This window comes from Puma concolor, chromosome C1 (genome assembly GCF_028749965.1).
Source record: "Puma concolor isolate L17-30 chromosome C1, mPumCon1.1.hap2, whole genome shotgun sequence".
In the NCBI taxonomy this organism is placed as follows: Eukaryota; Metazoa; Chordata; class Mammalia; order Carnivora; family Felidae; genus Puma; species Puma concolor.
The window spans coordinates 156093420-156117218 of record NC_141674.1 but is presented as its reverse complement, the minus strand read 5'-3'; the positions used below and the strand labels follow the sequence as shown (position 1 = coordinate 156117218).

The 23799-nt window shown below is 37.6% G+C and overlaps 1 protein-coding gene and 1 long non-coding RNA gene across 3 annotated transcripts in view; both read left to right on the top strand.

Annotated features, from left to right (window-relative positions):
• Positions 1 to 3693: 3693 nt before the first annotated feature.
• TTC21B (tetratricopeptide repeat domain 21B) overlaps positions 3694 to 23799 on the top strand; it is an 83803-nt gene continuing 63697 nt past the window's right edge. For both annotated transcript variants that reach the window (XM_025935137.2, XM_086718804.1), the window contains exons 1-7: positions 3694 to 3852; positions 7862 to 7991; positions 8080 to 8190; positions 11940 to 12106; positions 14640 to 14762; positions 18286 to 18443; positions 23087 to 23171. In XM_025935137.2, the coding sequence (XP_025790922.1) occupies positions 3832 to 3852; positions 7862 to 7991; positions 8080 to 8190; positions 11940 to 12106; positions 14640 to 14762; positions 18286 to 18443; positions 23087 to 23171 (795 nt within the window). In that variant the 5' untranslated portion in view covers positions 3694 to 3831. The remainder of the gene's footprint in view (positions 3853 to 7861; positions 7992 to 8079; positions 8191 to 11939; positions 12107 to 14639; positions 14763 to 18285; positions 18444 to 23086; positions 23172 to 23799) is intronic.
• LOC147578511 (uncharacterized) lies at positions 18450 to 21640 on the top strand. The gene is made up of 2 exons (XR_015255281.1): positions 18450 to 20511; positions 20768 to 21640. It is a non-coding gene; the product is annotated as an uncharacterized LOC147578511 (long non-coding RNA).

Genomic DNA, 23799 nt, shown 5'->3' with positions numbered 1-23799 from the left:
ATACTTGAAGACAATCACATTACAGCAGAGCATCCTTTATGACCTCACGTGTACTGGGCATGAAGCCAGAGTTCCTCATTTATTTTTGCAGACTCAACATTTTACATTAGCATGTATTGCCTCTAAGGAATGTTGGTGACTACTTGGAAACAAAGACTGCCATAAACAAAGTTATCACGAATCAGACACCTAGAAAGCTAAGGCCTGGTTTTTCTCAACCTTAGGGTAAAAATTAGGACAGACCTCTGGTTATCTCACATCCAGAAATAATAGAGCGTCTGGGAAGATGGCAGTGTGGATCGGATGTTAGGTAAGATTTTTTAAAATATGAACATGGAGGGGCGCCTGGGTGGCGCAGTCGGTTAAGCGTCCGACTTCAGCCAGGTCACGATCTCGCGGTCCGTGAGTTCGAGCCCCGCATCGGGCTCTGGGCTGATGGCTCAGAGCCTGGAGCCTGTTTCCGATTCTGTGTCTCCCTCTCTCTCTGCCCCTCCCCCGTTCATGCTCTGTCTCTCTCTGTCCCAAAAATAAATAAACGTTGAAAAAAAATTTAAAAAAAAATAAAAAATAAAAAATAAAATATGAACATGGATCCAAGTGAGTAAATTCTAGGCTGAAGGGAGAGTTATCATTATTCTTTGTTCTTATTTTATCAACCAGATACAGATTCTTGAAAGGAGTAGAAAGACAAATAGCATCTCGTGAAGATGTTCTGTATATGGTGGTTGTAAACATTTAAATAATTCATTAGTTCTATTTCAAAATACCAGACTCTTCTGAAAAATATTTTTCTGTATCTTCTGTCTCCTACTTTTGCATAGATGAAATGTCGAAATACAATCAAGAAAACCAAGAAAAAAATAACTTCCTGGTAAGTCTCCATCATGAAATTTGAGTAGAAACAGCCCCTATATCTGATAGTGAGCAAAAGGCAAATTTTCTATTATCTGGCAGTTTTCAGCGGTCAGATATCTGAGCTGCATAGGTATTTTTAAAGAAAAACAAAGAATCAGTGGCCAAAAAGAAGGAATTGAGTAGGAGTTGTGTCTGGAATGTAACAAGTGATGTTAATTTCCCTTCATTCTTAATACATTAATTCTTAAAACTGGGAAGAGACCACTCAATTTAGTGGCTTGTTTAACTGCATTTCCTGTAAGAGCTATCAAAGCTGTCACTATCTATAATTTATTCATTTCCTTTTGTGAATATCTATTCAATATCTACCTTTACTAGACCTTAAAGTACAGGAAGACAGGAACAAGAATTTTGCTGTTGTAGGCATTCATTAAGCGTTTGGTGCATGAATGAATGAATGACTAAATAATACATTTTTAGAAATTAGATCACTTCTTCAACTTTCTCCATTGTGTTATTAAGCAAAAGAATTGTAAAAGGCATGTGTCTGACCATTATTGTCTTCTCCCTAACTTAAATGAATCAAATTGTAGAATTTTTTTTTTTAATTTTTTTTTTCAACGTTTATTTATTTTTTTGGGACAGAGAGAGATAGAGCATGAACGGGGGAGGGGCAGAGAGAGAGGGAGACACAGAATCGGAAACAGGCTCCAGGCTCTGAGCCATCAGCCCAGAGCCTGACGCGGGGCTCGAACTCACGGACCGTGAGATCGTGACCTGGCTGAAGTCGGACGCTTAACCGACTGCGCCACCCAGGCGCCCCAAATTGTAGAATTTTAAATGTAGAATTTTAAATGAGTTATGGCAATCGTATCTTTTATGTCCTCATTATAGACTTTGATGTGGACCATGGCTTGTGGTATTTTCTGCTGCACACCAAGTGCAGATTATGCCACGTGCTTTGAAAATCAGACCAGCCGTTACAAGTTGTCCATTATCACAACTGTTTAGCCTGACTATGAATGTTGGAACCAAAAGAAAATAATCCTCATGAAACCAATCTTTAAAAGGAAACTAATGAAAAATATTACCTAGCCTTGAAGTCTTGGCAAGTAACCACTTTTTTTCCTTCTAGATTGTCATTACCTAACTCTAGGCATGGAAAAAAAGCAAACGGTCATTGCCTACTCAACACATTTAAAATCTGATTAGGACAATTTCCAAGCAAATCAACTAAAGTAAAATAATTAACAATGGGATGGAAATTTGGAATCCATGTAAAAATATTTTGCAAAGAACATTTAAACCTCAGATCTTTACCACTATTTTTGAAGTATTTTCAAGCAGAAATAGGAAATCTCTTAATCCATTACATTTCAATTTAATTCTATGACCTGAAGAAATCTATGAGCAACTGACAGAGTTGGCTGATGGGTACAAACATTAAAAAATGCATAGGCTGGGAATGCAAGCTGATGCAGCCACTTTGGAAAACAGTATGGAGGTTCCTCAAAAAGGTAAAAATAGAACTACCCTACCACCCAGCAACTGCACTACTAGGTATTTATCCAAGGGATACAGGTGTGCTGTTTTGAAGGGACACATGCACCCCAATGTTTATAGCAGCACTCTCAACAATAGCCAAAGTAAGAAAAGAGCCCAAATATCCATCAATGGATGAATGGATAAAGAAGGTGTGGTATATACATATATATATATGTATATACACACACACACACACACACACACACACACAATGGAGTATACCTCGGCAATCAAAAAGAATGAAATCTTGCCATTTGCAACTAGGTGGATGGAACTGGAGGGTATTATGCTAAGTGAAATTAGTCAGAGAAAGACAAATATCATATGACTTCACTCATATATGAGGACTTTAAGAGACAAAACAGATGAACATAAGGGAAGGGAAAAAAATAATATAAAAACAGGAAGGGGGACAAAACATAAGAGACTGAAAAATATGGAGAACAAACAGGGTTACCGGAGCCAGTGTGGGAGGGGGGATGGGCTAAATGGGTAAGGGGCACTAAGGAATCTACTCCTGAAATCATTGATGCACTATATGCTAACTAATTTGGATGTAAATTAAAAAAAAATAATTAATTAAAAAGATGCATAGGAATTAATTTTTTTTTTAAATAAGCTGTATATCCAACGTGTGGCCCCGAACGAACGCAGGACACCAAGACCAAGAATCACAGCCGGGTGCCCCATGCATAGGAGTTAATCTTATCAGGTTAAAATCAGCAGTATCATTAAAGTAAAATATTTTTTTAAACTTGCTATCATTATCAGAAAGGTTAAAACAAAGGATTAATTTAATGCTCATTCTAACAACAAAGGGGATCGCTGCAATGCCTGTAAAGGTGAGCTTTCTGTAAAGAACCCTGATTTTTCTGCGCCACCTTGCGGTGATAATAGGATTACTGCAAGTGAAAGTGATCAAAGTTTTTCTTTGCGTTGTTCCGGTCTTCAAAGAGCCGCATTGCGGGAACCGGCCCCTACACAAACGTGCAGAAAATGGTGTCTTTCTTTGTAGCCAGTGATCGGAAGGAGACTGCTCTTTTTCCTACAACCTCCCCCATTTCCTTTATTCCGTCATTCCAAATCCACCTCCCTGCTAATGCCACTCCGCACTCTGACCCCTTCGCCACCCCTTCGCACCCGCCGCTCCACCCGGTGCCGCCCCCTTCCCCTTCCGCAGCCCTTCCTCCGGGTCTTCGCAGCACCTCCTCCCCGCGGCACCTCCTCCTCGCAAATCCCTGCGTTGAGAGCCCGCCCCCTGCTTCCGGCAGCCAATGGCAGCCCGGCTCCGCCCCGCCCCGCCCCTCCCGCCGCTTCCAGAAGCTCTGGTGGGGTTTGGGCCTGGGCTGCAGGACTCTGAGCCCCTGGCTCCTCCGCTGGGGCGCGGCGGGCGCAAGTGCCGGAGGCTCGCACCCTGTCTCGGTGAGAGCCATGGATTCGCAGGGGCTGAAGGTGAGCGGACGGGGCCTGGACGCAAGTTGCCTCTGCCGGCGGCGTGGGCCCGGAGGGCGTGGGGAGGAGAGGACTTCGCGAGGGCGTCGTTATCCTGCTGTGCCTTTGCTGCCCGGGTTCGCCAGGCGTCCCAGTCGGGCGGTGCTGGCCTGTAGCTGTATCACCAGGGCCACCTCCATGGGCCCTGCCTTGGAATCTTGAAGTCCGGGGCAGTCACGCTGCTAACGAATTGCCGTTAGTGTGCTTGTCGCACCCCGTTTGGGTTGTTTACTTTTACTTTGTATCCCGTTTGTTCCGGATGCTTGGTCAACGAATAACACCTACTGCGCCTCCCGGTGCGATTTTTAAGGATTTAATTAAGCAAACTAGTGTCAATAAACCGATTGCACAGAACAGGAACACGAAAGATTATATGAAAACAAAGTGCTAGGCTTGAAAATGCAGGAGTCTTTATTTTGGGGTGATGGGCTTCTTTATCACCGATTCATCTATTAAGCAAATATTTTGTGACGGTCCACTGAAGAAGTGATCTAAAAACAGGGACATGAGGCTTGAGAATTAAGTTTCTTTGTAGGATGATGATCTCCCATTTGTTCACTGATTCACTCTTTCAGCACATGTTGATGGAGGGCTCGCTGTGTGTACATTGGCAGCTGGAGAGAGTGATGAGCAGATCTGAACAGCCCCTGCCTTCACAGATTGTACAACCTAATGCTGGACAAAAACCTTAAATTAATTCAACAAGTATTTATTGAGTGCCCACTATGTTGCTGGCACTATTCTAAGCCCTGAAAATAATAAGTCCTGCAATGTTAAAGCTAAGAAAAACACTCCCAGTCTTAGACTTACATTTGAATGGGGGGAGTCAGACGGTAAGTAGTGTGTTAGATGGTGAAAAGTGGATGAAGGACAACTTGGCAGTGACAGAGAGTCCTGGAGGGTCTTCTGATTCTTTGCTTGAGTTACATTATTTTCCAAAGCCCTCCCCATCTCCTTAATTTTTTTCATAACTTTAATTTGTCCTTTGCACTATGAACTAAGTGAACTTTTCAATAAAAACACTTTCATGCCTAATACTGTTATGTGGCTCTTCATCACTTAGACTAGAGGAGTAAATCCAAGTCCTTAACATGAGGCCCTGCTAGACCCTACCTTTCTCTCCAACCTCCTCATCCTAGAATCTGTGTCTTAACATAAGACTCTAAAACAGGGAATGGCAAACTTTCTCTGTAAAGGGTCAAATAGTACGTATCTTGGGCTTCACAGGCCATAGGGTTCCTGGCATCTAACCTGCCATTGCAGCTTGATAGCGACCATAGGCGATACTTAAACAAATGAGCGAGCATGGCCCTGTTCCAGTAAAACTTTATTTATGGACACTAAAATTTGAATTTCTTAGAATTTTCACATGTTATGAATATTTGTTTTGTTTTGCTCCCCCCACCCGCCTGAAAATGTACAAGCCATTCTTAGTTTGCTGACCATACCAAAAAAAAAAAAAAAAAAAAAAAGAGCAGCTGGCTATAGTTTGTCAATCCCTGCTCTACAATACAGAATGACTTTAAGTCCTCTCCATCGCCTCTCCATCCTTGTGTTTCACTGCTGATTTCTTACCAGTGCTGATTTCTTATCTCTGTTGCTGTTCCTCTGCCTGGTAACTCCTCTACCCTCCTCAAGGATCATGAAGGGGAAATATGTGTACGTGTGGACGGAGTGAGGAGTTCATGATTCAAGAGGGAATTCTGAAGTCCACCCAGAGAATCTTTTTATTCTTCTGTCATCCCACACCCCAACCTCATTCTTTACATCCCTACAACACTTTATAAGCTCTTTTCTTGCTTGTATTTATGGCATGGTATTAGTCTTTGGATTCTAGTCTCAGGTTAAAATTTTAAGCCTTTCTGGGTCAGGAACCATGTCTTATTCATCTTCACATAAACAGTATCTAGCCCAGTGCCTGGGACTGGTAGGCAGTCAGTAAACATTTGTTGGTCTGAACAAACCAAGGAGTGGTAATAGATGTGAGAGTAGGAAGTAGACTAGAGAAACAGAAGAGCCTACTGACTGGTTAGAATTAGTGAGACTGGGCAAACTGGAAGGGAGGATGCCATGACTTGATTTCTGGCTTGGGTAGAGGGGGCAAATGGAAAGATAAATCTGGAGCTTTGATGAGAGGTCTTGACACTACGTTTTTTTATTTCATCAATGTATAGGGCTCAGAGGAACTTACTTTTCTCAGAACAGGAGTTTTACAGTATGATACTGTTAATTAATCCTCACAATGGTCTATAAATGATTAGTGGCATTTTACAGATGAGCAAACTAAGGTGTGTAAGATGGACCAGAAATTTAAAACCAGGTCTTTTCACCTTAAATCCATGTCCTTTTTATGATACCTTTCAGGAAAATTATAGATGCTTGGTGATAGTAAATGTTGAATAGAAGTCAAGTAAGATGATATTAACATTGTCCTTAGTTGTGGCAAACAAAGAGTTCATCTGCAATCTTAGGGAAGGGCACAGGAGGAAAAGTGCACTTTACTGAAGCGTGTTGTGTGGGTAACTGGAACAAGAGAGCAGTAACCACAAGGAGGGAAGCAGAGTAAAAGTTAAAAGGGAATGTTTGCCTAAGTGTTCAAGAGAAGCACGTGGACTGTAGCCCTTCAGAAACAACACACCGTAAAAAAGAGCAGTCTAGGGACACCTGGGTGGCTCAGTCAAACATTTGACTTTGACTTGGGTCATGATCTCACAGTACATGGGTTCGAGCCCTGTGTTGGGCTCTGTGCTGACAGCTCAAAGCCTGGAGCCTGTTTCAGATTCTGTCTCTCTCTCTCTCTCTGTCTCTCTCCCCTTTCCCCCACTCATGCTCTGTCTCTCAAAAATAAAAAAATTAAAAAAAAATTTTTTTTAAACAGTCTAGACATTCATTTTTTAATCTTTTCAATCACTGCTTCATCTGTATTTCTCCCCCCTGCTATATGGGCTGCAGAATCAGAGTAGGTGAGTATGGGATGGTCCAGATTGGTTTATGGAGGTGAATCAGGTCCATTACAGAAATAGTGAATATGGCTTCCTTCTTTGATTAGGTTAGCAACTAAGCCTTAGGTATGATCCTGAGAGAAAGGTGTAAAGCATAGACTCAATTAATCAGAACTTAGTATCTCCTGATAGTAGTTTTCTGCCAAGTAAATCTAAATAATATAATTTTGAAAAAAGCTTAAAGGTAATAATTTCCATTAAAAAAGTTTAGATCATTTGTTCTTACTGACAGTTCTTTGTTGTAGAACTCAGAAAAAAAGACATTTGACAGTGAATTGCTGAATTCAATTTGTCATTACTTTGTAATGCTCTAAAAACAAAATAGAAGCAAGATTTTTTTTTTTTTTTAAAGAATCCTGTGGTCTGGCAGTGGAAGGCTCTTACTAGTCCTGTTTTTGTCAATTTTCCCATTTTCTTTTCTTTTATGTTTTATTAAGTTTATTTTGAGAGAGAGACAGAATCCCCCCCCCCCCACACACACACGCACAAGTGTACATGCAAGTGGGGGAGGGGCAGAGAGAGAGAATCCTAAGCAGGCTACCCACTGTCAGCAGTGTGGGACTCGAACTCACAAACTGTGAGATCATGACCCCCAGCCTAAATCAAGAGTTTGACGCTAAACCAACTGAGCCCAGGCATCCCTGTTTTCCCATTTTCTAAAATCTTTAAGAAAATGTGGGCAAAGGAAAGAGGCAATAGTAGCCTAATTTCAGTATTGTTAAATAATTTAGAAAAAAAAGATTGAAATTATTAGAAAACATTGAGTTTTTTCAAAAATTTTGTGTTCATTGTGTTTTGCATTTGTTACTGTTAAGTGCTAGACTTTAACAATATTTTCAGGAACTTGGAAGGAAAAAAGAACCACGTTATCTAATTTTAGATTATTTAAAATTTTAGATTAATATCTGCTCCTTAAGGTATTTGAACACCAAAATCTCTTCTAACATTTAGTCCCTGTTTCCTTTTAGACTTTGATTAATTACTATTGTCAGGAGAAATATTTCCATCATGTATTACTTACTGCCAGTGAAGGAGTTAAGAGGTATGGCAGTGACCCAGTCTTCAGGTTTTATCATGCCTATGGTACATTAATGGAAGGTATGTGCTAATTATTAAACATGTTCCATAAGTTTTAAATTCTTGTTTTGCACTATGAAGTTTTTCACATTATAATTTTGATTTTCAGGTAGAACTCAAGAAGCTCTTCGGGAATTTGAGGCTATTAAAAATAAACAAGATGTATCACTTTGTTCTCTAATTGCACTGATATATGCCCATAAAATGAGTCCTAATCCAGGTATAGTATTTAAGTATAATGCTTAGGACAATATTTTCTACTCAATTCATTTTGATTTTTCTCAATTACCATAACATTTAGTCTGATAATCTATATTATAATTTTCTATAGTTACCATTTTATATATTTGTTTTATCTTCCTAACAAGGTTACTGATTTATCAAGCACAAGAAATACGTGTCTTTTATCACTTTCATATTCCTTTTATCTTAGGGCAAAAGTTTCATTAATATATAGGGATCATTTGAAATAGTATAAAGTTGTATATTAGCAATTATTAAACAAAGGACAGCCCAAAATAGGTTTACACATAAATTGCAGCCAACTTTAATTTTTTTTTTTAATGTTTATTTTTGAGACAGAGGGAGACAGAGTGCAAGTGAAAGTGAAAAGATGAGCTACATACTAGAAAAAATATTTGCAATTCATTAACTGACAAGAAAATAGTGTTTGAATATAAAAAGAACTCTTACAAAAATAAAGAGCCAATGTAATAAAGTCATAGAATATGAACAGATAATACACAGAGAAAAGGCTGATACAAATATGAAGAGATGTTCAACTTGTTAGTAAGTAGGGAAATTAAAATTGCAAAAAGACACCATTTTACATGTATCATATCATCAGATTGGCAAAATTTAAAAATTTTTTTTAATGTTTATTTATTTTTGAGACAGAGAGTGTGAACAGGGGAGGGGCAGAGAGAGAGGGAGACACAGAATCTGAAATAGGCTCCAGGCTCTGAGCTGTCAGCACAGAGCCCAATGCGGGGCTTGAACCCACAAACTGTGAGATCATGACCTGAGCCGAAGTCGGACGCTTAACCGACTGAGCCACCCAGGTGCCCCATTTTGCAGCCAACTTTATAGCTTATACGCAAATCTATAGCTACATGCAGTTTCTCCCTTCCACTGTATCTTAAGCTTCTCAAAGCCCCATATACATCCCTGCAGGGCAGGGAGGGGTGCTCGCTCTTAGAAGATATTCAGTAAATTTTTATCCAGTAGTAGGTTGGGAAATATAACTAGATTATGGAAAGAACCTTATGCATAAGCCAATAATTAAAATTGTGCGAACTGTCAACGAACAGTGATCTTAATGGCTGAAGCACAATATCATAATTACAGGTAATAAAGAAGAAATAGTATTGTATTCTTTCATACATATCCAGTAACAGCTAATAGCGTTACAAATGTACATCATGTTTCAAATAATTAGACTATAACCAGATGTCACAGAATGTCTTTTTTTAATATTAGAAAATTTTTTTCCAAAGCAAAAGTATCACATATCTCCTTTATCCTACATGTACTTGCACAGATCAACAAAAAGTGACTTAAAACATTAATGTGTTTAACAAGTAAACAAATCTAATGACTAGATGCTTACCTTCTGCAAGAGACTATGCCAAACACAGAGAATACAAAAGAATTGTAAGAAGTGACCCATGACATCAAGTTTATAGTCTAGTTAAGAAAAGAAAATGTAAAACCCATAAAGGTTAAATTCTAATGTTACTATTAAATAAAATTATGAGAAATAAAACAAATGAGTTCATAATTAACTGAAAATGGTATGTACTATTAATCCATAGAAGAACAAAGCAAACGCTTTGTGTAAAATGGGGCCTTAATCTGGTTTTAGAAGCACAAGTAGGATTTGAATATAAAACATATGTGTCGTACAGGATAAATCAATGGGCAAATATGTGGAAGTGGTTCAGGATTAGGCTCTTGTATGGATCTCCTTTCTCTGTGCTCCAGCAGGAGTGTATTTAGGTGGAACACAGAACTTGCATAGAGAGATGTAATCAGTAAATCTAAAAAAAAAGAGAGATTCGTACAAACTATTTTCCTCTTAGAATCAAGTTTTCATTTAATTGGTTATTCCCAAGAGTGTTGGTTCTGTTGGGAAATGTGATTTCCAGGACACTAAAAGGATGGAGGCAGAAATATTGTTTAGAAACACCTGAGTACAGACTTTACTTTCTACCATAGATGATTTTGAGTGGGCTTAAACTCAGGAGGGGCCCAGATGTCCATTACTATTGCCTAGGAAGGGCTTAGATTATTCATGTCCATTCTTTCTGAATACAGATGTAAGCCCTGATTATAAAAGGTCCATTAAGAACTCGAGCTGATATCTGGTAAGAGCCAGCTTTGTGCAGATGGTGTCACAGCTAACAGGTGGCCTACTTGAGACTTGATAGATACCTGGGCAGGAAAGTACAAATCGTGCCCCTGCCCTGATGAGTTCTGTTTCTACAGAGTTCTGTCTCTGTATCCTGGCTACTTAATGAAAACTTCTGTAGGTGTTCAAGTGGGTGCGTTGGAGGGTCTTCTTGCCAGGCAATCTGTATAGCCTTCCAGAAACAATTTCATTTCATGAACTCAAAGTCGTACCTTGGTGGTTCCACATTTAAGTTTACATTGGTATCATTAGAGATAAAAGAAAGAGTCGTAATACCTTTTCTGAGTAGCCATTTCCAGAAAGGTAGTCAGAATCACAGCCTTCAGCTTTGACATTTCTTCTTCCTTATTGCATAGTTGATCCACATTCAGATTCAATTCAGGATTTGGATCGAATTGATAGTTGTGTCCTAAGCACACGTGTAATAGATTTAAAGGTTAGAGTTATGAGAGGTGGGCCATCTTTTTAAGGGAGCTGCTATGCAGTCAGTATTAAACCATGTAAATAATGGTAATTATACTACCTTTCATTGACCAATGAGAGCAGCCAGGAATGTTTACATATTTTAGAATTGGATTAGGGAGTTGGGTAATTTGAGTACTCGTCCTGGATTTGCCCCTAATAATTTCAGAATCATTGCTAATTTTTTCAAGTCCTATTGCTAAAAAATTTGTATATTTAGCCTTTATATCTTGAGAATGACATAAACTATAGAACTGTAGTATGCATTACAGTGGTCATTAACTACATGTGGATGTTTGAGTGCTGGAATGTATCTAGTTTGAGAACCCAAGTTTAAATTAACTTTAATTCTAATTAATTTTAAATTTATTTTATTTATTTTTTTTTTTAATTTTTTTTTTTTTTTTAACATTTATTTATTTTTGGGACAGAGAGAGACAGAGCATGAACGGGGGAGGGGCAGAGAGAGAGGGAGACACAGAATCGGAAACAGGCTCCAGGCTCTGAGCCATCAGCCCAGAGCCCGACGCGGGGCTCGAACTCACGGACCGCGAGATCGTGACCTGGCTGAAGTCGGACGCTTAACCGACTGCGCCACCCAGGCGCCCCAGAATTAATTTTAAATTTAAAACTGATACTTGATTCAGTTATCAGAAAAGTAATGTTTGGAATAATGAATATACGAATCTGTTGTTTTCATCTATAAATTTTAAGGAAGCTAAGTACAAATCACATAATTTTGAAGAGAATTTAGCATTATAACTGAGATGTACCTTGTAAAAAATACATATCAGATTTTTAAAATTTAATAAGAAAAAAAGTATCTCAATTTTCATGTCAATTGTGTGTTGGAATGATAATTTGGATAAATTAAGTTAAATAAAATATGTTAGTAAAATCAATTTTACTTGTTTCTTTTTACTTTTTTGATGTGGCTACTAGGAAATTTTAAATTACATATGTGACTTAATATTTTAGTCTGTGAGACAGTGGTGTTCTAGAGAGAACTATATTCTGTGCTCTGTTAATCATCTGACCTATTATGAACACTTGATCTAGAATTTAATTTTTATTTAATGTCTTTTTTCCCCTCCTAGATAAAGAAGCTATTCTGGAATCAGATGCCAGAGTAAAAGAGCAGCGTAAAGGAGCTGGGCCAAAAGCTCTGTACCACGCAGGCTTATTTTTATGGCACATTGGTCGTCATGATAAGGCGAGAGAATATATTGACAGAATGATCAAAATGTCAAATGGCAGTAAAGAGGTAGCTGGTCTTCTTATTTTGAAATAGATACAATAAAGGAAGCTTACATATTAAGTAGTATTTGTTCTATTCTCAATTTATAAATAACAGCTTTATTTTAATATTATTTTGTAAAATTGTGGTTGTCTAAAGTTGTCTATTTTTATGCTGTTAATTAACTCTTGAAAAAATCCCTCCCTGGTTCTTTCCCTACCTTCCTTCCTTATCTCTATCTTTCTCTCTCACTCTCCTTATTGAACTGTTCTAGGTACAAGATACCATTGTTTGCACTGTTAATAATACAAAGATCAGGAATACATAAACTTTACTTACATGGATGGTTCAATCTAGTAGTGTCATAGAGCACCTATGCAGCTAATACTGTTATAATGAACGTTTATAAATGGTGTGAGAGACGTGTGATTGAAGTATTCAGGAAAAGAGTAATTAACAGTTCTTGCTCACTTTGTGCTAGGCACTATTTTGGTACTTAAGGAGAGATCACATCTATAAATGTTAGGAGAATGAGGAAGAATTTCTTGAAGGAAGTAGCATTTGAGGTAAAACCTGAAACATGGATACAGCTTCCACATGCAAAGATGTTGGAAAAGGGAAACAAATACTCCCAATGTGGGGAATAATAAATGGAAATGAGAAAAACAGAGAGATGTGTTGGTTCTGTGTACAGTAAGAAGCTCACTTTTGACGGGAACACTGTAGAAAAAGAGGGTGGAAGAAAAGCTTAGAGAGGTGGGTTGGGACAAATTGAAGGGCCTTGACAGCTAGCTACAAGTATTTCTATGAAATTTAGTAGGCATGGAGAGGTCATTGAGACTTTTAATTGTGGCAGTGGTATTATTAGAGTACAAATTTTGAAGACTGTTTTAAATATGGTTTATAGGATGAACTGGCCTAAGGAGAAACTAGAGTGCTGCCCCCAAATGGTAGTACATACTTTCCAGCAGAAGGTTTTTAAGGGCCTACACTAAAATACTGTACATATATGACCACTGTAATGCATACGAAAGCTTTATAGTTTATATCATTCTCGAGATATACAGGCTAAATTAGATGCAAATTTTTTAACAACAGGACTTGAAAAAATTAGCAATGACTCTAAAATTATTAGGGGCAAGATTTTGAGGTGTCAGATATCAAGGATGTCTCTCTGAGGTCTTAAGTCTGGAGAGTTCAGATCCCAGTTAACATAAACAGAGAATATGTTGAGACGAGAAGGTAATCTTGGAGAGGGTAATGTATTTGGTTCCAGACATACTATGTTTCCACCTCTGGTGGAACAGTGAGATAGAGATAGTAGATGAGCTCTTAGGAAAAGAAAAGTTTAGAAAGAGGTATTGGACTAGAAATAAAGGTTGAGAATCATCCACACAGAAATAATAGTTGAAACGATTCAAATACAGACATTGATCTAGTGAGTAGAAATAGCATTTAGTATTCATTTCTGTCTTTTCAGGTGAAATATAGGGAGGTAAATATAATCTTAAAGATTTATAAATTTATGAATTAACCTAGAAAAAAAATTTTTAAGACTTTAAGTAATCTCTACACCCAATGTGGGGCTCGAACTCACAACCCCAAGATCAAGAGTTGCATGCTTTTCAACTGAGCCTGCCAGGTGCCCCTAGAAATTTTTTGATAGAAAAACAGATTTTACAACTTTTTATTTGACATTAAAAAGAAAAGTAACCTGTAGACACCTTCTTTCTCATTCTGTAAACCTTATAATCCACTGGCTCCCTAACATTTCTGAAAGTAAGCATCTGTGACTTCTTCGGTCTTTAATTCCTGAGGCCATTTATCCTTTCATTTGAAATGCACTGGACTATGGGGCGCCTGGGTGGCGCAGTCAGTTAAGCGTCCGACTTCAGCCAGGTCACGATCTCACGGTCCGTGAGTTCGAGCCCCGCGTCAGGCTCTGGGCTGATGGCTCGGAGCCTGGAGCCTGTTTCCGATTCTGTGTCTCCCTCTCTCTCTGCCCCTCCCCCATTCATGCTCTGTCTCTCTCTGTCCCAAAAATAAATAAAAACGTTGAAAAAAAAAAAATTGAAATGCACTGGACTAGTCACAAGGATTAAGATAGTTGCCAGGTTATCTTAACTTTTACTATATATAAAGCAAGACACTTCTGTTTTTCCATCTCTGTTCACTTGGTCTGTTTGCCCAAAAAAAGAAGTAACACATTCTTGTTTATGTATTGAATTACATGTTTAACAACTTTCAATAATAATTTACTAGCAAAGTCCCAGATGAGACTACTGGTTATTTAGTATTAATGGAATATTTGACAAGTTTCTCAATATTGGACACATCATAATCTTAAGGGCTAAAATACATAACAGTTCCCAAAACTCTAGGCTGGAAAAGGTTTGAACCAGTTTTATTGAACATTGTTTTATTGTTCATAACATTTTTTGACAGAGTGATTGTTGTTACTAATTACAGAAAAGGACATTAGTTTTTACCTCTTTCATCAACATTTATTTCTTTTGTTTCCAATAAAATGGGAGTATGATTAGACTTTTTCATTCTACAGGGACAGGTTTTGAGAGCATGGCTTGATATCACAAGAGGAAAAGAACCTTATACTAAAAAAGCACTAAGATATTTTGAAGAGGGATTACAAGATGGAAATGATATTTTTGCTCTGCTGGGTAAGGTGAGTTGAAGTTAGGGTAAATAAATCATATTTTAAAATTTATTCATAATATATATATTTGAAACCCAGCAAAACTGAGTAGTTCAAAAAAGATAGTAATTGTTATGTTACTTTTATCAGCTCTCAACTGTAAGAGGAACTTGCATTTTATTTGTATAGGACAGTGAACTACAAACTAGAGAAAGGTATTTCCTTACCAAATTCCTGAATCCCGATTGGTTTTAATTTGTTTTGTGGTGGTGGTGGTGGTGGTGGTTCCGGTGGTTCCTATATTGCTTATTTACCAAACATGTATGGTTTGTCTAACATGTGCAAGGCATCACTGTAGATACCAGGGAGACCCTGAGCAAAGTAAAACCTCTTGCTTTTATGGAGCTTATACTCTATTGTTGGAGACAGACAATAAACAAAATAAGTAATTAAATTACATAGTATATTGGAAGGTAATAAGTGCAATGGAAAAATAAGTAAATCAGATAAAGGGAGAGCTGGGAGTGTGAACCTATAGTTTTAAATCATGTGGTCAGAGAAAGTGACATTTGAGCAAAGACCTATAGGAAGTGAGAGTTACTGCTCTGTGGGCACCTGGGGGAAAGCATTTACAAATAGAGGAGATAACAAGTTGAACTACCTTAAGGCATGTTCAGGGCATTGCTGGGAGGCCAGGAGACGAAAGTGGAATGAGCTAAGCAGAGGGTAGAAGTGGAGGCTTGAGGAAAAGAAGGTGAGTATGAGGATGGGGGGTAGCGGGGTGTGGGAGAGATGAGGAGAGCCATGGCTGATTGTGTAAAGCCTTTGGCTTTTACTTTGAACCAGATGGATGGGCAGCCAATGATAAGAGAAACAACATGACCTGACTTACATTGTGAAGGATAAGTCATTAGAAATCATTGGTGGGTAGAAATGTACAATTTGGGTCCTTTCTTCAGTTCCGTTGATGCCTTCTGAATGTCTTAAAATATTTAAAGTTTTTGATTCAGCAAAAGGAAATTAAATTTATTTGTTAGGAAAACAGCCTGTTAGATAAGCAGTAATTTGCAGGTGTAAAAAAGAAGAGAGGATTATTAGTGTCTTGACTCTTGTTAATATCCCCTCATGGCTTTTGCCAGTTTCTATGGCTAGTGAACTTGTTTGGATATTCGCCTCTGGTACAAATAGTATTCACTCTGACTGCACTCAAGTTTTACCTGATGGCATTGCTAGACAAATTGAGCATTTATCAAGCTTTTAAAAAGTTTTTCTTGATCATTTCAACTCCACCCTCTTCTTAAAGAAAAGCTGATTGAGGAGCACCTGGGTAGCTCAGTTGGTTAAGCATCCAACTCTTGATTTCAGTTCAGGTCATGATCTCACCGTCCTGAGATGGAGCCCCTGGTTGTGCTCTGTGCTGGGCATGGAGCCTGCTCAAGATTCTCTTCTTCTGCCCCTCCCCTGCTTGCACTCATGCTCTCTCTCACTCTCTCTCAAAAGAAAAAAAAAGCTAGTTGATAATCTACTAAGGTCTAGGGCTATTTCAGGTGTCAGTATAAGCAGCTTAGAGATTTACCTTTTGCCTCCAATACTTAAGATTTGTTTAAATTCTTTTTCTGATACAACCCATTCCAGTTATGTATTTATTTTTCAGTTAATTCAATAGAGGATGTTTGCATTAGCCTAATTCCAACTAGGAATGATAGGAACCAAGTACACAGCAAATTTAGTTTCGTTTAATGTGTTATGTGGCATCATATGGGAGGTGATGGTCTAAGGAAGTAATAGATGTGGTCCTTTAGTATGATTTTCTTGTTTTTATATTATCAGCTATTTAGGCAGATTCCAAGGGTATATATAATTTGAAAACATTCTCAGCATTAATCTTTATGCATTATTGTCAACTATTTAGAAATTTTAATAATAATTTATTTTGGCATAGTAGCAGGGTCGGGTGGTTCTCAGGCTTTAATTATATGGGAGTTATATGGGACTATAGATGAGAGTATAATCTCAAACCTATTTCAGGATTATATTGTAATTCTACTGTACATGTATTGAGACTGGACACTCATTTTGAACTGAGATATTCCAGGACTAAATTTATTCCTAAAGGAGATCCAAAAGCAAATTTTTAAAAATCTGATATATGATAAATATGCCTAATGTCTGCTCTTAAAGTGCTAACTCTATAGCTTTATTTTTTCTGACTATGAAAGTAATACATGGATACTGTATAGAATGCAGTAATATCAGAATTAAGAATAGATATCACCATTGAAGATAACCAGTTAAACTATTATATTATAAATGACATCTCTTTATGTCATTAAGCATAGATCTATAAATCTATATAATGACTTTTAATGGCCACCTAAAATTTGATTAAATAGGTATGCTATAGTTTGATCCTGAATGGACATTTTGGGTTATTTTTTTTTCTACTATATCTAATATAAATCTGCCATAAATATAATCTTTTTTTTTCCTATGGTCTTATTCAATTATTTCATTAAGATACATCCTGGAAGTGAAAATATTAAGGTAGAGGGAGTTGTTTGAACTTTATTTTGCTTATTTCTTAAAGTCTTACTTTCTTTAAAGTTACTTATTTTTTATTTCTTTTTGTTTTTAAGCTTATTTATTTATTTTGAGAGAGTGCATGCAAGTGAGGGAAAGGCAGAGACAGAGAGGGAGAGAGAATCCCAAGCAGCTTCTGTGCTGTCAGCACAGAGCCAGATATGGGACTCAATCTCACAACCGTGATACGGCCTGAGCTGATACCAAGTCAGATGCCTAACCAGTAAGCCACCCAGGGGCCCTATTTTATTTTTTTAAAGATTTTATTTTTAAGTAATCTCCACCTAACATGGGACTTGAACTTAAACCCTGAGATCAAGAGTTGCATGTTCTATGGACTGAGCCAGCCGGGTGTCCCAGCCTGAAAGTAGTTTTTTTTTTTTTTTTTTTTAAAGATACAAAACCTCTTCATTTTATTTTATTTTACTTTTAATTTTTTTAACATTTATTCATTTTTGAGAGACAGAGAGAGCGTGAGCAGGGGAGGGGCAGAGAGAGGGAGACACAGAATCTGAAGCAGGCTCCAGGCTCTGAGCCACCAGCACAGAGCCAGTCACAGGGCTCAAATCCACAAACTATGAGATCATGACCTGAACCAAAATCAGACACCCAACGGACTGAGCCAGCCAGGTGCCTCTGAAATGTCTTCATTTTAGATGCTATTTGCAAATATCTTGGAAATACTTTATTCTAAAAGATAATTTTTCTGTTCTAGTTATTTAAAAGTAGATTTTATAACACAGCCACTTACATACAGTATTTTTATTGTTTTGTGATATTTTAAAATTTTCATTTTGTTAAAAACTTATTTTATATTTCTCATTATAAAAGTGATAACTATTCCTTACAGAAAGTCAGAAAACAAAAACATAGAAAATGTTAAACGTTAGTATCCTGCCTCTCAAGGGTAACTGTTACGAGAACCTCGGTATATATGATTGGAGTTTTGATGTCACTTTTTTCCTCCTATTAGGCACAATGCCTTGAGATGCGCCAGAATTATTCAGGTGCTCTGGACACTGTGAACCAGATAATAGTGAACTTTCCGAGTTTCCTTCCTGCTTTTGTAAAGAAAATGAAACTACAGCTCGCCTTACAGGATTGGGACCAGACTGTTGAAACAGCACAGAGGTTAAGTAAAAAAAGATAGTACAAGTACCTTTGGATCTGGTTATAATTTCAGGGGAAAAAAAAAAATCTGTATTCTTTTATCATAAGATTTTTTATTTTTATTTAAGTTTATTTACTTACTTTGAGAAACAGAGAGCATGAGCAGGGGAGGGGCAGAGAGAGAGGAAGAGAGGATCCACGCTGTCAGCACAGAGCCTGACATGGGGCTCGATCCCACGAACTGCGAGATCATAACCTGAGCCAGAATCAAGAGTCAGAGTCTTAACCAACTGAGCCACCCAGGCACCCCTATTATAAGATTTTTTTAATTTGATTTTTTTTCAAGCAATATAGAATTGAAAGAGAACTTAACATTGCACTGTTTTTAGCAACTGAATGTTTTGATTTATATAAATATCTGAATAGTTGTTCTAAGACAGATAATCTTTTATGCAAATATCCCTGCCCTAGTGAAGCTTATATTCAAATGAGAGGAACCATATAATAAGCAGAACAACTAAAAGATTACGTAGTATGTTAGAAAGTTTTAAGTGCTATGGAAAAAAGATAAAGCTGGAAAGTGAAATAGGGAGTGGGAGGAGGGATTCCATTTTATGGGATGGTCAGGGAAGGCATCACTGAATAGGTGACATTTGAACACAGGGAGCAAGCCATGCAGGTATCTGGGAGAAGACTGCAGAAGGTCGGAAAAGCAAGTGTGAAGACCTGAGGCAAGGGTGTGTGTCATGTTTTTAAGGAGTATGAAGGGGGGGTAAGATGACTAGACAGTGAAGTCAGAGCAGAAGGGTAGGAGGGAGCAGGGGAGCCAGGATATAAATGGTCTTGTTGGTCATCTTGAGGATTTAGATTTTTCTTCTGAAGTATAAAATGGAGGATCCCCTCTCTCCCTCGTCTCCTTCCTCATTTTCCTACTTTCTCTCTCCACTGGCCTCCCACTTCTCCCACATCTTTTTCTTGATATTTACGATAAAGAAACCAGTCTTGTATCCAGTAGGTTTTCCATAAGAATTTTATTGATTGCATGCCATGTACTGTTGCTTATCCTCTGAATTTCCTGTAAATTGGTACTGGATATAGAGGCTTAGTTAGATACATGTTCAATTTTTTTTTCTTTTTGCAGTTACTTCATAAGTGGTGATGTGTTCTTTTATCGAAGGGACATAATCCCCTGCTGTCTTTTTGTGGTAATATCAGAAATCTGTGCTCAGTATCTGGGTGCTTTAGGATTACAATATGGTTATATCATTCTGCATTTCTTAGCTGGAGTACTATTAAAAAAAATTTTGCATCAACTGGTCGGTTATCCAGTGGTATAGTTCATATAAGAAAAGTTGGATAAGTGCTTGAATCTTTTATTTCTGAGTTTCAAAAAACCAAAAAAATTAGAAAGTTCCCTAGCATCCCCGAATTGTGATTGATTAGCAGTTTGGGTTTATATAACATGGATTAAACTTGTGTGCTTCTAACCGTTTTGGTTGTTATAATTGTTCATATTGTCTCACTATTGGCTGTTAGTAGCCTCTTCAAGTTAGTTCTTAGGTCCTTTTGACGGGATCCTAGTAGTCTTCAGTAATTTCCTTGCTATTTGGTGTATAGCAAGACGCACTAGGGTCATTTTGTGTATTTTTTGCCCTAAACAGGAATTAGCTGTTGTGGAGTGCAATATAATCCCTTTTAGTGGGAAGTGATATTTGGAGGCCACAATTTGGGCATTAGTAACTCTTTGATGTTTATATTTTTCTAGATTTCTTTTCTAGGCACTCTGTATGAGTGGGAGGTGGTGGAGTATCGATATAGTATATTAAATATATATATGTGTATATTATATATATATACACATATATATTTGGGGATGTTTGTAAAAGAAAAAATAGACTATATAGTTTTTAAGCTTGATTTTTATTTACTTGGTATTTTGTGGATATTCTTTTATATCCATTCAGCCAGATATACGTAATTATTTTTTAACAAAGTACACATCCATAAAGTAAACATATAAGTAGTTGATCTTTCCCCGTTGATAGCCATTTAGGGGTACACACACACACACCCCTTTTTACACATATAGGTATATTTCTGGAGGATCATTTCTTTTTTTTTTTTTTTTTTTTTTTTTTTTTTTTTTTTTCAACGTTTATTTATTTTTGGGACAGAGAGAGACAGAGCATGAATGGGGGAGGGGTAGAGAGAGAGGGAGACATAGAATCGGAAACAGGCTCCAGGCTCTGAGCCATCAGCCCAGAGCCTGACGCGGGGCTCGAACTCACAGACCGCGAGATCGTGACCTGGCTGAAGCCGGACGCTTAACCGACTGCGCCACCCAGGCGCCCCTGGAGGATCATTTCTTAAATGAGGGATTACTGAATTAAAGGGAATCATATTTGTTAGGGTAGGCCGAGCTCCTATAAAATAGATCTAAACACATAATAGAATATTTTTTCTGCCATATGTAATTGTTTTGAGTGGGTGTAACTTTTGATCAGTCAGCCTTCCTCCACACTGTCATTCAGGGACCTAGGTTCTTTCCATATTGCAACTCTGCGATGTCCTAAAACCTCATGACGTTGGTATCCAGCTGGTAGAAAGGGTAAGAGTGTGGCGGAATCATTCCACTTTCCTTTAAAGCCCAGGCCTAGAAGTGGGCTGTCTCCCGTGGGCCACATCTAATTGCAAAGGTAGCAGGAACATGTCAGCTAGCTATGTGCCCAAGCAAATGAGGAAAGAATGATTTGAGGAGACAGATGGCAGTCTCTATCTCGGGTATGCATGTTTGAAATTTGCAAAGACACTACCAAATTGTTCTTCTAAGAAATTGTACTAATTTATACTCCCATGAGTACTCTCCAGAATGCCCCTCCCCCATCCTTGTCAACTCTGGCTATTATCAGTGTGGTTTTGTTTTTAACGATCTGGTAGAATAAAAGTGGTAGTATCTGGTAGAATAAAACCGTATTTTTATTTTCATTTCTTTGATTATGTTGAAATTGAGCACCTTCATATTGCTAAGGCTATTTTTTCCCCTGTAAAATGACTGGTCATTTTTTTCCCCATTATTCCCTGTATTTCAAATACATTTTTATATTTTGGGGAGCATGTTCTCCATCACATTTCTTTTTTGATAGTTTTCTTGGCTCTTTTTCTATCGACTGTCAGAATTAACTTACCAAGTTAAAAAAAAAAAAAAAAAAGAAACCTAAGATTTTGGTTTGAAATGCATTGAATCTATAGATTATTTGGGGGGGGGGAACCTTTTTAACCAAAAATGGGTGTTATCATGTGGCAACTATTGGGGCATAGCAAACAGCTACAAATCTCAGGGCTTAACGATAGTAAGCACTCATTCCTCACTTTGGTAGGGATCATCTGGGGTCTGCTGGCCTCTACCAGCCCCGCCTGGTGTTCTGCTTCAGATTTTAGGTCCATCTGGGTGGTGTGGCACTTTATTGCAGTTTGGTCTCTGGTCAGCTCTACGGGTGTTCTTCTTTGGGCTCAAGCTAGAGAGCAGCAGCTACCCAGAGGTGAGCTCGTCTCCGTGGTTATAGCAGAGATGCAAAGGGACAGGCAGAAGAATCCAGTGCCTCTGAAACTTTGGTGTGGCACACTGCCAGTCCTGTTCACATTCCATTGGCCAACATTAGGAAGATGTCCAAGTCCACAGCCAAGGAGCAACAAAGTACCTGTCAGCATTTATAGGAAGAACTCACTTTTGTGGCAGAAGGTATATATTCTTGGAAGGTGGAAAATTGAAGCCAATAATTCATTGTACCACATCATCCATAATAAGAAACCTGGTGTATTATTACCCCATTTGTTCATTTCTTTTTTAAATGTCCTTGAGCAGAGTTCATAGGAATTTATATAGCTTTTGCATATTTTTTACTAAGTTTATATCTTTTTTGGGGTAAGGGGAGTTGTTCCTATTACTAATCAGATATTTTTCCATAATATTTTCAAATTTTTTTTGTCACATAGGAATCTGTTTTAATGTTGTGAATTACATTAAGAGACTTTTTTTTTTTTTTAAATGTTTATTTATTTTTGAGACAGGGAGAGACAGAGCATGAACAGGGGAGGGGCAGAGAGAGAGGGAGACACAGAATCAGAAGCAGGCTCCAGGCTCTGAGCCATCAGCCCAGAGCCCGACGCGGGGCTCGAACTCACAGACCGCGAGATCATGACCTGAGGTGAAGTCGGACGCTCAACCGACTGAGCCACCCAGGCGCCCCAAGAGACTTTTAAATATTTAACCAATCTTCTCATTCCTGAAATTCTTGTAATAAATCTTCCTGGTCAAGGTGAATTATTCTTTTAATATACTGTTATGCATGGTTAAGTAATACTTTATTTAGGATTGCCAAAGAATTTAATGAGACTGGTACAATCTATTCATATCTTTTTAAAACATATTAAAGACTAAGAATCAGTACTCACTTCAGTAGTGCATAAAGACTAAGAATCAGAGATTTTTTTTTTTAGCTTAAATAATGAGGTTGATAATTTTCATAAAGGAGATTTTATTTTACTACTTAAAATTCTTACTTAGATAATGGAGTAGTCAGACCAGCAAAATGACTTTTTCAACCTTCAAATAAAAGAAAGCACATTAAGTTTATTTCAACATTAAGTGAAATGTTTTTCTGCAGGTTAATGCTTCAAGATAATCAAAATGTGGAAGCTCTAAGAATCCTGGCTCTTTACTATTTGTGTAGGGAGGGGGACATAGAGAAGGTAAGTTGTATTGTACTATTTAAGTTTCCTGTATTAAAAAATCTGTAGTTACACACACACACATGCACATATATAAGAGCCTTCAAGAGCTCTTTTAGAATGTATTACATGGTACTTTTTACTTGATTCCTAGAAATACACCTTAACAAAGAGATGAGCTTCTTAAATCAACTAGTAAAACAAAAATATAGTTAAAACTACCTTAAAAATTCCTTAAATCATTAATTATAGTATATGTGGTTTTCCACATAAAACCCCAATACAGTATTATATACATGATTAATGTAACTGGTGGTGCTAGGTATGGAAGAATATATATACAAAATATGATTTGTAGTATTTTTACAATTTAACTGTGTTTGCATTATTTAAATGGGCTTAGGATGAAATCCCATTGGACCTTATCATAAGGTACATGTTTCTCTAGTAATGAGCACATTGATTATATACTGAATTATGGAATGCCAAAATCCAGTTTGAAGCAAATAGTATTATAACAGGTAATAGATTTGAATTTTGTTTAGTCTGGTTAAATCGGTTAATATGATAGCAACTAATAAATTTTTCAGTAAATACCATAAGAATTTTAGTAGGGGTGCCTCTTCAGTAAATTTTCCTGGCATTGAAG